This window comes from Filicampus tigris, chromosome 9, assembly GCF_054856515.1.
Source record: "Filicampus tigris isolate MCC_2025a chromosome 9, RoL_Ftig_1.0, whole genome shotgun sequence".
In the NCBI taxonomy this organism is placed as follows: Eukaryota; Metazoa; Chordata; class Actinopteri; order Syngnathiformes; family Syngnathidae; genus Filicampus; species Filicampus tigris.
Genome location: NC_141225.1, coordinates 14,040,303 through 14,053,777, shown reverse-complemented (window position 1 = coordinate 14,053,777; position 13,475 = coordinate 14,040,303). Strand labels below are relative to the sequence as shown.

Below are 13,475 nucleotides of genomic sequence, written 5' to 3'. Positions count from 1 at the left end.
TGAGTCAGCACATGTTGAAAAGCTGTTGTAAAAAAAACACATTTTATTACCTTTCAATCATGATAGTTTTACAAAGCAGCAATAGCGCTTTGGGAGAAGCCTTCTCAAAGCATTTTGTTGCACGTTTGCTGCTCAAAAAGCTGAGGTCATCTTCTTGGCTGATGTCAGTGACTGCTTTGACTGAATGACTTTTTTTTTTTTTTTTTTTTAGTACAGTATAAGAAAACAACATACAAAGCATGCGATTAATACAGTACAGTATGCAAAACAAACTGAGAGGTTTCCGCAGCTAGTCGCATCTCTAATACAGCACCAGTGTGATGAGTTTATAGCACCAGTGATTTGTACAATCATCAAGCTTCTTTGGAGTATACTGATCCATACACACAGGCTCATACATGTGGGGGGGGGAGGGAGGCAAACGGTGGTGCGTGAGAAATAGAAGAGGTGACAATATAGCAGTGATTCCCAACCACTAGCTCATCTGGTGAGCCGCAGGAAATATTGAACTTAACTGGTCCAAAAGGTTCTAGTGACATAACTGAACGCTTTTCCACTAGAAGGCAGAAGATGCAGTTAAACTTTAAACATGTATTTTTGTGCTCAACTAAACCGGCCCACATTTTCCACCAAGTACATTTTTTGTATTTAATTTAATTAATTTTTAGTATACAGTGAACATCCTACATGGATAAAACAACGATTGAATATCTTTGTTTTATCCATTATCTGGCTCTCTCTCAATGCATAAAATGTTTTTGAACGCGTTTGTTTTATATTAAAGTGGGATTATAGACCAAAAAGTGCCATAAATGCTATAAAAACATGCATAGGGGAGTATTTACATTCTATATTGCGGATTTCACTTATTGCGGCGATGGCCTGGGATGTAACTGTTTACTGTTTTGATGATTTCAGATAAGAATGTACTGAGCTACAAACGTAGGTACCACTGTAACTGACCTGACGTAACCCCACCGGCATGAAAATGGTCATGCTATACTGTAACAGCCTGTAGATGTCAGAAGACGGTGCCAAAGGACTACTTTTGTGGAAATGAAACTCCTTAGCTCACAGCAACCTAACTTCTTGGCAGCAAGATGCCACTAGGTAGCGCATTGGGCACACAAAAAAAAAGCGTAAGTTTCAACTGTTTTTTTATGTCGAACCTTGAATATGAGGGTGTCCACTGTATATACTTTTTGTGCCAGTTTTGTTTGGTCATTTGGTGTGAGGTGATTCTAATGTAAAATATGTGCCTTGGCTTAATAAAGGTTGGGTAACACAGCATTATAGGACAGATCAGTGAGGAAAGAGAAGAGTTGTAGATGGGAGCAGTGCCTCAAGGGGGTCTCCATCAGCAGCCACCACCGCAGCTCTTCCCGCAGCTTCCCCCCACGGACGCGCAGTGGCCGCTCACCGCCGCCACACCGCAGCGCGAGAACTGGTCCCGGCACAGGTCCGCTACAGACAGGCGAGTTCCCAGTCAGAACACAAAGGTCGGGTTGGGTCCAAAAAAAAAAAAAGTAGTGAACTGACCTCTGAGAAGTTCTTCATGTGCACACACGGTCCTCACACACACCTCCCTGTTGATGACGTACACACGCCTCAGACTGCAAAACAACAGAAAAGGGATGAGCATTCACATAAGTGATTTTTCACAGAGGATAAAGAATATATGCCTCTGAGTATTTTATATATGTGTTGCTGCAATGTTTTTGTTTAAAAAAAAAAATCAGTATGGCGTCTCTTGTTATGTGTTAGCATTAAGGTAACTGATTTTAAGGGAAGTCAACCCAAACATATTGTTTTTATCAAGTATATGTCCTATGCAAGCCCACTAGTTGAAACAAGGCATTCTGATAAAAACGACCAATCACGGCTCAGCTTTAGAAAACAGGCGAGCCGATTTGTCGTTACCTGAGCCCTGGGTAGTTGTGATGTCATTTTCAATCGACAGAAATTACAAAATGGCCGCCCCCTGATATGGCTAAAAAGGGGTGGATTTTGCTGCTTAACTCATATTCCACAAACGCAATATAAATCAGAATGCCGTGTTTCAACTAGTGGGCCTGCTGGGAACATATTCTTGAAAAAAATATGTTTGGGTTGATTTCCCACTTTAAGGCAAAACTATGGTTGTTTTTACTACATGATGTGTAATTCTTAGTTTATGATTAGTTTGACAGTAAACTGACACTAAACTTGTAGAAGTGGCATAAAACAGCTTGAAGCCTCTTTTTTGAAGAACTGCTAACTACAGTATCTGCTTGCTTGCTGTGAAGTGAGATGAGCTCACTTCCTTGCCACCACACAGCGCTCGTATCTCAAAATCGCCGCTCGCAGGGCAAAGCAAAAAAATCAAATAAAATACAAATGACGTCATTCGTATCTCAAGGCACCACTGCATAATCCAACCCTTCTTGTCGTAAATCAGGCTTTTGTCTCCAATCAGATTAAGTGACTCCTTCAAAGTAGGCCGTGCTGCTGAAAGAAAAAAAAGGCCTCACACGTAGAACAACTTGGTGTAGACAATTTGAGCTGAAACTACTCCTGTGGGCATAGGAAGGTTGCAAACATCAAGGCTGTAACAGCAAACAACAGGTCATGCAAGGGACATGCGTAAAAAACTATTTGGGAAACAAAAGGGACGGTTTGTGGGTAACAAGTGGCACCAGCAAAAAATGTCAATGTCATTTCAGGCAATTAATGATGATTCATTTAGGAACTACATACTTTAAGACTTTGAGGGTCTGTGGATTGCTTGTTATAAAGCTACAAAGAAAGAAAATAACTTCTTTTTTTTTTTTTTTTTTTTAATATCCACAAACAATTTTTTTCTCACTTCTCTGGTCCGTACCACTTTCCCACACACGTTTCTGTTGCTTTTTTTCATGCCCCATTAAGCCCACCAAGTAGGACAGCTGGAATAAACAAACTTTCTTTGAAAAGGAGGGAAAATGGGCTTTGTGGTTTTCAATAAAAACAACACAATACCAAAACTCTTCATCACATCTGATGATTCACATGCTCCAAGTCCGCTCTCTTTAATGTGGTTCTGGTTGTGTCACTTTTATCTCTTCCTTTTTGCGGCGAAAAATAAAAATACAGGGGCCGCTGCTTTATGGGGCAAGGAAGCATAGCTATGTTTAACTTAGGAAACGAGGTGTCTTTGAAAGGTTTTAAAAAGTCTTCAAGTTGGCTTGCATTCACTTGTTGGATAAAACAAGACAATATGAACCTAGAAATGTGAGGGAGAAATCACCATTATTTCAAAATAAAATAATATTGTACAGGTTTTTTTTTCTGTGAATAAAGTCTTGTAATTAACCTACAAGTAGGACACTGTCTTCAAAAATGTTGTCAATCAAGTGTCAATCAAAATTGTGCATTATTAGCTTTTCAAAGAAAAACAAAACAACAAAAGAGTAAAGCGGTGCCTTGAGGTACAAGTGACCCACTTTATGAGTTCTTTGAGTTACAAGCTGTAGATACATATCTCCCAGCAGCAGTTTGGCAGATAGTGAACAATTCTTCAAAAAAGAGGCTTCCAGATTTTTATTGCCTTTCCCAGATGAGGCTCACTACCAAACTAAACGTACAACTAGGAGTTACACTTGCATTTAAAATGTCCACTTAACGTCGCCTTACAATAGTCAACTTATCCTAACGCTAACAAACTATGAAAAATGCTATAGACAGGCTAACGAATCGCATCGGTGTCACGGAGTGTTATAACCAATGAATATTTGACAACAATCGGTGGAGTAACACAGGTAGACAAATTTTACAATATTGGCAGGCATATATTTTTTGTCCTCTGTGAAAAATGACTAATATTACTGCAGCTTAGTCAGGAGAAACTCTACGTGTGTCTCCTGTTTGGCTGTATTATATTCTCTTCAATTATGTCATTACTGTTTTTTTTTTTTTTTAGACTTACGATATTATTAAGTGCTACTTTTCATGTTAAATACGTTAATATTATATATCGTCACTGTCTTGTGAAAAACACGTGTCCATTTTTTTCAATTTTCTTATCTTTTAAATGAAAGGTGTTTCCGCGTTACAGACATCGCATTAGCGTGAAAATGATTTTTTTTTTCCCAAAATTGGACATTAAGTGTTTTGCACAGGACAGCGACGATATGTACATCTTCTACGATGCTTTGAGGCTCTAAAACCTTTTTAAATGTTAGATAGCAGATGCATTAGTTTCAGATTCCGCTTGTACAAAACATTCTCGAGAAAAGGACGAAAATTAAAAAAAACAACAAAAAAAAACAAGTGGGCATTCTTCCTCTGACTACAGAGCCCGAGTTCTTTAATTAAATAGGTCTGAGTGTGTGCATGTTTGCATCTGTGAGTATTTAATTTCCACCCAAACCGAATCCTTGAGGCCATGTTGGCTGACTGAGTTCATATGGCCTTTCTGGCTATAGTGGCTAGTAAATCGAAAATAGATGATGACATGGCTTGGGGGGGGGTGCTCGGGTAAATAGCTCATCGCGTATAAGCGGTCCCACGTGCGACCTACCTGTAAAAGCAGAGACTGTTCAGGCACTGCTTGCATGGTTTGTGCACGGAATAGAGTCTGGTGCAGGGATACTGCTCCTCTCTGCAATCTGGAAGTCCAAACATACGCAACGCTTGCAAAGGAAAATCTCTGGACGAGAAGCAAACAGCTCAATTTTCTTACCGAGGGGACCGGGCTCCGTGGGCTCCGTCTCCAAATCCGTCCCTGATATCCATATGAGAAGAAAAGACAAACTCTCAGGCTCATTCTTTCTCCAGATGGAAATTTAAAGCGTTAGCAGACATACCTGGTTTTTCTGGACGGATCACGGGATCCACTCGAACCTGCTGCTGGAAATTTCCAGGACCAGAATCATGATTCTCAGAATCTGGACTCTCTGAACAGAGGGAAGCAAATCCCTTTCTTTTTTAGACACGTGGATTAGCATTTGAAATGTACCTGCACGATCTAATGAGAATGTGAAACTCAAGATCTTTTGTGAAACTAAGAGCTATTTCTGAGGTCCGTAAAGATCGGGGGGGGGGGGGGTGAGTCTCCAAGTGCCCACTTCATGATGCAGGTGTTTTGGAACACATGTGCCCCGTTTCAAAACACGATTGTCACTGCATGACTGCCGCACTGTATTTAAAGAGAATAGCAGGTGCCACTTTGATTGGACCTGATTGGCATCAGATGTGATCACTCTCACAGTGGTACGCACCTCCCTCTCTCAGGTCCGCCGGCTTGCATTCATCTGCTAAATTACACTGATCAACAGCAAATTTTCATCAGAGATGCCTTCTTGTATCCCAAAATGTATTTTTGACGCTGGTCTCAAAAATGTCTTGACTTTTTTTTGTAGGGTTTTGAGATATTTTTATTTTTTGTTTTTAAAGCTTGCGCAACATGGATTTTACCATGCATTTTCCTTCATAGCTACGATGTTTCAGAAAAAAAATCCACATATTATTGTTCTTATATTATTTATCTATGATATTAAAAAAAAAAAAGATCAAATTTGTTGACCAACAATGTATCATCCGCCTCCACGCGGTTATGCCGCAGGATTTACCTTGTTTATGAAAATACGGCCCTTTCACTCGAGTGAAGTCAAAAGGGTTGAGGGAGCAACGGGCAAAACAACAGCTATGTCACCGTATCAACAACAGTAATAGTCCATTTCTGTATTTACATTTTCCAATGACCACTTCTACAAATCCCATTGTGATGAGTGGTTAAATATAATCACACATACAATATCATATATATTTTACACAGTATATGGATGAATCACAATGTGCTTTACCTGGGAAATAATCGGGCTCATAGTCCTCTGGGAAAGAAAACAATACATAGATCAACACTGTGGTAGTCATCTATATATATTGCGTTACTGTTCTATGCCAAAGTGGAACAATATTGATTTCATGAACTCACCAAGAAAAGGAAATTGTTCCTGGTACTGAGCCTGGGCAAGCAGCACAACTGTTGAGAGAAATAACATGACATGATAAGCATATTAGTGTAGGATTATTCATCATTACTCATTAATGTGAGGAATTTTTTTACCATGATCGGTGTCTTAACACCAATGAATATAATTGAAAATAGCATATCACCAAAGGTCATTTGCTACTTCCGAAGCCCGTATCAAACTTTATATTTACCAGTATCCAAGAGGTAGCGCTCGGTTTGAAAAAGGCTGGTGACCCCCGGATTATAATGAGCAAAATTCTTCCTTTACAAATCTAATAAAGTTTTGGGGTTTTAAGGATTAAATGTAACGTAACGATATGCTTTTTGATGTGGTTGCAGTTGGCGTTGGTGTGGAACTGCACTACAACATCCCGAGAGCTGTTTCTAACCATTTGGTCGTTTAGCTGCGTGCTCAAAATATTAAGTGTCAATCAAAATGATCTTTTACAGCGCTTATTGTGGATCTCATTCAATTTTGCGAGTGTGCCAAGTGTCTCTCCACTCTTCCTGGGGCACGTGTCACTTTATTAGGGACGAGGTGCCGTTACCTGGCATGCAGATCAAGAGGAGGGCTTTCATGTTTGCTCTGGGAGGTACTCAGACTCTCACTGTGGAGAAAATCAGCAGAGAAAATGGATAAATGTGAGCAGCATCGAGGTTTTTTTTTTTTTTGTCTTCATGTCCTTTGTAACCCCTCAACCCCCCCACACAGCCCCCTTCACCCCCTAACTGGCCCCAGCAAAAGAAAATTAAGGGAGGGGGGGGGGGGGGGTTATGACAGCAAGAATGTGGAAAGTCTCTCCTTCCTAAGAACAATTGCTCTGTTTTCCCACTTTTCCCCTCTGTCTGGGGCTGCATTCCAGGAAAAGAAACGACGGACCCCGGCACCCACTCTCTCACCCCCGACTCCCTCCCTCCCTCCCTCCCTCCAGCCGTCTGCGTCCACATCCCTCATTTCCCTTCTGTCGCCCCCCCCCACCCATTTTCTTTCGTCTCAGCAAATGGCCTCCTGGTTTGAGCGAAGGGCCGAAAAAAACGGCGACAGCATCAACATAGCGTAACACGTGAATGACATCATTGAAATCAATCTAAAGTTGTCTTCTCCTTCTCACACAAATGATGTTGTTTTTCTACTACGTGGAAAAATGTTCATGCTCCTCCTACAGCTTCTCCACTATACTGTACGTCATCCACACCACACGAAGTATGACTGCGTTTCGGCTCTTTTTTTTTTTTTTTTTTTCACCTTTTTGGATGCTTATTGCCAAATTTGGGAGACTAACTGTAAATGACTCCATGGAGACTTTAAAAAATATGCACCAAGCATGCATATCGGTATGCGTTTTTGTTGTTGTTGTTGACTGTAATGTAATTGTGGACCCTTTGGGTTAAGTAAAATCTCATGTTTTGGATGCACCAGCAGAGGAAAACACACTCACACACGGGCAAATTCCGATGGTGCATCACAGTGGCATCAAAGGCCATATGTTTTCACAGCACACATCTGGGAGCTATTAACGCCCCCCCCCTCCTTTTTCCTCACCATAGACCCCCACAATACACACCCCCCACATACACTTATGAACTAGCTTCTCATGACAGAAACCATAAATGCTCTTGACTTAAAATGAAGCTTTTCTTTATATATTTCGGCTAAATGAATTAAAACTTCATTAAAAATCTTTCGCCCTCATTGACCCCCTTTTCTGGTAGTCCCCCCCCCCAACCCCCGGCAATCTCCCTGCCATTGCTGCAAGGGGCTCAACTGTAGTCCCTCCCCCCTGCAACCCCCCCCAGTGAAAACACAAGGCCACATGACCCCAACACCTCCATGCAAAGCGCCGCGAGAGTGACGAGTGCAAAACTGAATTGCATTAAACACCACATTTGATTCGTTTGCGAGCTTCGTTAAAGTCAAGTACATGACAAACTACAAATGAGCGCGGATGAGAATGAACGGCAAAGGAGCCGAAAAAGTGGCCACTTACCAAACCTTGGGATCAATGTGCTGCGACTGTCCTCCGCCTTCATGCACCCCGCGAGTGCTGGAGGACTTTGCAGCGCCACATTGCACCACCCCGCATGTCAAGTCTCCTCCCAGTCCAGCCTCCCATGAATGCATGAGATGCCAAATACTGCACCTAATCACCTAACTGAGCCAGGATGGGCCATAATCAGTAAGTTTGGATAACTGATATGCATTGGAGTTAAGTCAACTCAAAAATCGGAGTCATTTATACTCACAGGCCACAAAGCTCATCTCAACGGCATCCTCCTCGGCTGACACTGACAGCGGTGTTTGACTTTTGCACATTCAGTGTGTGTGAAAAAAGGCTGAAAACTTTCATTTTGATTTTAAAAAAACTGGCACCCCACTGAGCAGCTGTGAAGATCACTTTTTAAAAAACTTTTTTAATCCTAATTATCTCTGTTAGGTGCTGCAGCACAGTAGTTTGGAATCTCGGGTTTATATAGTTAGACAAATTGCCAACCGAAATATCAACACATGGTTAGGTCTAACTGGGAATGACAGCGCCTACTAGAGGACACTTAACAGTGTGTTTTGAAAACGCCTACTATACAATCTTGAATCAGCATTTTGTTCAGTTCGCTGTTTTGAATAAATGGCACCGACAATTACCTGTCAATTTCCCCATCTTCAGCGGTAACATCAAAGCTTGCAACCCGAGCAGATAAAAGCGCCAGTGTGTAAGGCAATGTCTTTCGAAATCACTTCTACCACCCTGCCGGACAAAAGACAAGAGCAACCAAACAGCAGCTGCATGCTATTTCGAAGATTTATTCGCAGGAAGGGGAGTGTTGTAAGATCTGAAAGAACATTTGCACTCTTTGTCCTGACCAGCTGCACAGTCAATGTTGTAACAAAAACAAAAGCAGCCTTGTCTACCAAATGCACATAGACACGAGTTGAATGTCAGAAACACCTATTATGGTACACGCAGGAAGAGCCTTTTATTTTGTATATGCGCAATTCAGACAGACACTCGCACATTTGAGTTCATCAAGCAAGTCTTGTGCGTGTATGTGTGACGAGCGTATAAGGCCCATGTTTTGGAATCAATTATATTATAATTTAACGATATATGGTACAGAGGAGACCTGGGCGCTCAAACAGCAGCTGCTTTCTTCTCTTTATAGGTGGCCATCATCTTCTTGATCTCCGCTATGGCTTTGCCCGGGTTCAGGCCCTGCGAGGACGACACGGGCGGCAGTTCAGCGTCACGCCGTCGTTCGCCGGACTTTCGGCCGCAACCACACGACTTACCTTGGGGCATGTTTTGGTGCAGTTCATGATGGTGTGGCAGCGGTACAGGGAGAACGGATCCTGCAGTTTGGACAGACGCTCCTCCGTGAAGTCGTCCCGCGAGTCGATCATCCAACGATATGCCTGCAGAACGGCAGGAAGTGGACAACATGGTTCGCACGAAATGGCAGAAAGCGCAAAATCAACCCATATTCAGCTAATCAACAAAGGTTTTTGCTTGTTTTTGCGCAATAATTGATTAAAACGAGAAAGCCGGATGTAATGGCATTATCTAGTATCGGCAAGTATTTGTATTAAAAAAAAGCAGTACGAACACATAGCTTATTACAATTACAAAAGTTAACTTCTGTTTATATTTGACAATACATGTTAAAAGGTTACTTTACACACTGCCAGTACAGTTAAGAAATGGTTTATGGCTTTTTGGACTCTGGGACATTTTCTTCCCAGTATAATTGATATCCATGGGATTTTTTGGTTAGTTTGTTTTAATCGAAACAAACCTCAGGGTGACAAGCGTCACAGATTTTGGTCGAGGTACCGTAGTGCGCACCTGCATGAGTACGGCAGGTCCGAGGTATTTGTCCCCATTCCACCAGTAGCTGGGGCAGGAGGTGCTGCAGCAGGCGCAAAGGATGCATTCGTACAGCCCGTCCTGTAGCGCGAGACAAAAAGGAAGTGAGAAAAGTCCTCGGAGTGCGGAGGTGAAAGCAGAAATGAAAGGAGGGACATGCCAGTTTCTGTCTGTCCTCCACAGACTGAGTGTATTGCTCCTTCCCCTCCTGGGACTCGTCCTTCTTCTTCAGGTAGGGCTCAATGGACTTGTACTGAGCGTAGAAGTTGCTCATGTCCTGTGGAGCAAAGCACGGTTACTTGAAAATATCGCCTTCTATTCTATATTCTGCATCGACAGATAACACTGGTTAACAGCTCATTTTAATCAGAGATGGCTTCGTGTGTTCCTAAACATATTTTGATGCTGATTTAAAAAAAAAAAAATCCTTGACTTAATTTTTCCAGCACATCACATTTTTGAGATATTTTCGTGTTTTGTTTTTCATTCTGACCTATAAAAGCTTGCACAAGATACGATTTTACCATGCGTTGTCATTTATAGCCATGACGTTTCAGAAAAAAATATTTCACCAGTTGCTGAACTTCACCGTTGACTCATAAAAGATTTCTCAATATTTATATGGCATTTATTATTATAAAATTAGTATTATTGTTATGAAAACTTGATATGATTCAAATTCAGAATAAGCGCAAAAAAAAACATGTAGAAAAGTTTACTACTCCCTGATTAAAATATTTAGTAAAAATGTATTGACGAGCGTTATTTGTAGTTTTATTAAGGGGTGGGGGGGAATCTTTGAAATCCAACCTTGCTTTGGAAGAATATTGCCAAGTACACTGATGACTTGAGATATGAATTTAATTTGCTCTGTGACAATGCTCGTGACTCAAAAAAAGCACAAACAAAAATGTTTGTATTGTGTTATTAATAAGAAAATAGCATTCTGTAATATTTGACTTGATAAAAACATCCAGAAATCATATCAATAAATATCATTATTTTTTGCTTTAATTCAATGGACATTGTGCTACTTCTTCAAGTGTGCACAGCTCGGCCACCTGGGGGCAGTATAATATAGACTCCAGTAATCATCTCTGAAATTAAGATTGTGAGCGGCATTTATAAGCTTTCCGCTTCAACCCTAAGCTTTTTCAACCAGCCACAGCATTATAAATGTACTGTATATATGTATATATCGGTGTATCTACATCAGGGGTGCTCAATACGTCGATTGCGATCTACCAGTCGAAGTACTTTTGCTACTCGCAAAGGTAGCATTGGTAGATTGCATGATCTTAAAAAAAAAAAAACTAGATGTTCATAGTTAATTGTGTTGTGCAATATTGGCTCATGCGGTTATGCAAGGTACATCAAGATACAGTATATAGTACATATAAAGAATTCTCAAAATATTTGAAAATAAATGAATGTTTTTGTAGGTGAGTAGGACCTACCCACTACAAAAATTCAAAACATAACCTACCTGGTAGGTAGATCATTTTGACTTGGTCATTTTATAAGCAGCGCGCATGCTGAAAAAGTGTGAGCACCCCTGGTCTAGATAAACGTATTTACTGCATGTACATTGTTTTTGTTGGTGTTTTTTTTAATTTTGTGTACGGTCAGGTCAGCATCCCAAGGCACCACTGTATTTAGATCCACTTTGGATGGTATACTCACAGGCACCAGGTCTTTGACCACATACATATGTGGAAGCGGGTAAATCTTGGTTGCTTTGCTGAGGTTAGTGTCAATTTTGTTGAGGCAGGCCAGTGTGTTTCCACCGTTGATGTTCATTGCACACGAGCCACAGATACCTGCATTTACAAGTCCGTGAGTGACATTTCACAAGGTTTTATTTATTTTGTGCCTCCCCAAACAATGAGGAATAACAAAGACACTCTGCTTATGTTCTGATGTCAAACTTGAACCTTCAGAAGACACACCTTCTCTGCAGGAGCGACGGAAAGTCAGCGTGGAGTCCATTTCATTTTTGATCTTGATTAGGGCGTCAAGTACCATTGGGCCACATCTGCAGGAAGGATAAAAGAGGAGCCTAAATGTAAAAAATGTATGTGGAAAACCTTTTTGGCACAGAATCGTTAGTGCATTGCCAAGTGGATTTAAAGAGCAGATGAAACTGTCACAGCGTCCTGTGCTAAATCCACATAAACATTGGTTTACCTTGGCAGGTCATGCTTCAACTGGAAAATAACTATTCCATAACGAATCAATATTATTGAACCTCTAACGCTGAACACAATCTGTTCAACTGGGCGATTTCCAAAATTTGAGACTGAATTTGGATGTCCCGCTGTATTTAGGACGACCTTAATGCTCTGCAGCTGTCGCAGGCTTGGATCTAGGTCACCTACGCACGTGTTCAGGTCGATGTCGAAGGTCTGCATACGAGGCTTGTCTCCTGGAGTGTCTGGGTCCCATCTGTACACCTGGAACTTCTTAATCCGCGGCTGTGCAGCTGGAGCGGCTGCTGTCTGTGCATAACGCACTGTCTGCCACAACATACGTCAATATTTAATACAAACAAACAACTATAAAAAGCAAGAGGCGGGATACACTAGAGACTAGGGCTGCTCGATTATGAAAAAAATATTAATCTCGATTATTTTGGTTCTAATTGAAATCACGATTCTTCAAACGATCATGTATTTTTTGGCACAAAACAAGAAAATGTTTAAACGTAAAAAATATAAAGACTAATACATTTCTTTGAAACAATAATCATACAAGTTCCTTTTTGGACCAAACAAAATTTATAAAAAGTTATTCCAAAATACAGAAACGGTGCAAATGTATAAATTCAATTATGATTTCCTTGTGTAAACAAACATAGCGTGTTGGATAGAAATGCATATTAATAATGGTATTTTTTTTTTTTTTACGATTACGCCAATATTTTAATCGCGGACTGTAATAATCATAATTGTAATTGAATTTCGATTAATTGCGCAGCCCTGCTAGAGACCAGTGTTTCCAAACCATTTCGTGAAATTGGATAAATCCCTGCGGAATACCTGATAAACAATCAGGGCATAATGGTTGGGAAACACTGCATTATTGGTTATTGTTCATGTGAATTGAACAGTTTGCAATTTCCCTAAAAAAAGGATATACTAATTATACATATATGGAAATCGTTTGTGTAAGTTCGTGTAGCATTTAAAAACCTGGTAGTATACTACTAGAAGAGTAAATAAAGATTTCGGAAATTGAATTGCTGGCTGGATGGGTAGTTCGAAGCTAAACACAAATTCAGCATACCGGTAGTTAGCTAATAGCTAGTCGCAGGCAGATTGTGTAATCGGAGCACTGTTGTCTAAGTGAGTTATACAAATGCAAAGCAAAACCTTCTCATTTAGAGGGAGGAAAACTACAGAGAGTCGTTTATAATTCTAAACATACCACTTGAGCAGCTGAGGAGCGGAACGCCAACACACCACAGCGGCTCAAGGACGTGAGAGTGGCGACGGACATTGTTATTTCTGTTCTGTTGACCTGGCTTCCTCGATGTCCCACAATCCACCGCTGAACGTCACGAGGAAGTAGGAGCGCTTGCTTTGTATACCAGTATCGCCCGGAACATACCAGACCCAACCCTC

The 13,475-nt window shown here is 40.9% G+C and overlaps 2 protein-coding genes across 3 annotated transcripts; both read right to left on the bottom strand.

Moving 5' to 3' along the window:
* Positions 1-41: 41 nt before the first annotated feature.
* mfap2 (microfibril associated protein 2) lies at positions 42-8,749 on the bottom strand. 2 transcript variants are annotated; one of them, XM_086039576.1, is made up of 9 exons: positions 8,634-8,749; positions 6,541-6,600; positions 5,954-6,001; positions 5,823-5,849; positions 4,824-4,913; positions 4,700-4,741; positions 4,538-4,625; positions 1,540-1,613; positions 42-1,464 (listed from the first exon to the last, which is right to left on the bottom strand). In XM_086039576.1, the coding sequence occupies exons 2-9, from the start codon at positions 6,569-6,571 to the stop codon at positions 1,358-1,360; spliced, it is 507 nt and encodes a 168-aa protein (XP_085895702.1). In that variant the 5' UTR covers positions 6,572-6,600; positions 8,634-8,749; the 3' UTR covers positions 42-1,357. The 2 variants fall into 2 exon arrangements, with proteins under 2 accessions (XP_085895702.1, XP_085895701.1); XM_086039575.1 differs by having other exon boundaries at positions 7,981-8,637.
* A 191-nt stretch (positions 8,750-8,940) lies between these two features.
* sdhb (succinate dehydrogenase complex, subunit B, iron sulfur (Ip)) lies at positions 8,941-13,444 on the bottom strand. Its single transcript, XM_086039573.1, has 8 exons — positions 13,279-13,444; positions 12,235-12,368; positions 11,802-11,887; positions 11,536-11,672; positions 10,013-10,129; positions 9,832-9,933; positions 9,279-9,401; positions 8,941-9,201 (listed from the first exon to the last, which is right to left on the bottom strand). The coding sequence occupies exons 1-8, from the start codon at positions 13,348-13,350 to the stop codon at positions 9,121-9,123; spliced, it is 852 nt and encodes a 283-aa protein (XP_085895699.1). The 5' UTR covers positions 13,351-13,444; the 3' UTR covers positions 8,941-9,120.
* Between the last annotated feature and the right edge of the window lie 31 nt (positions 13,445-13,475).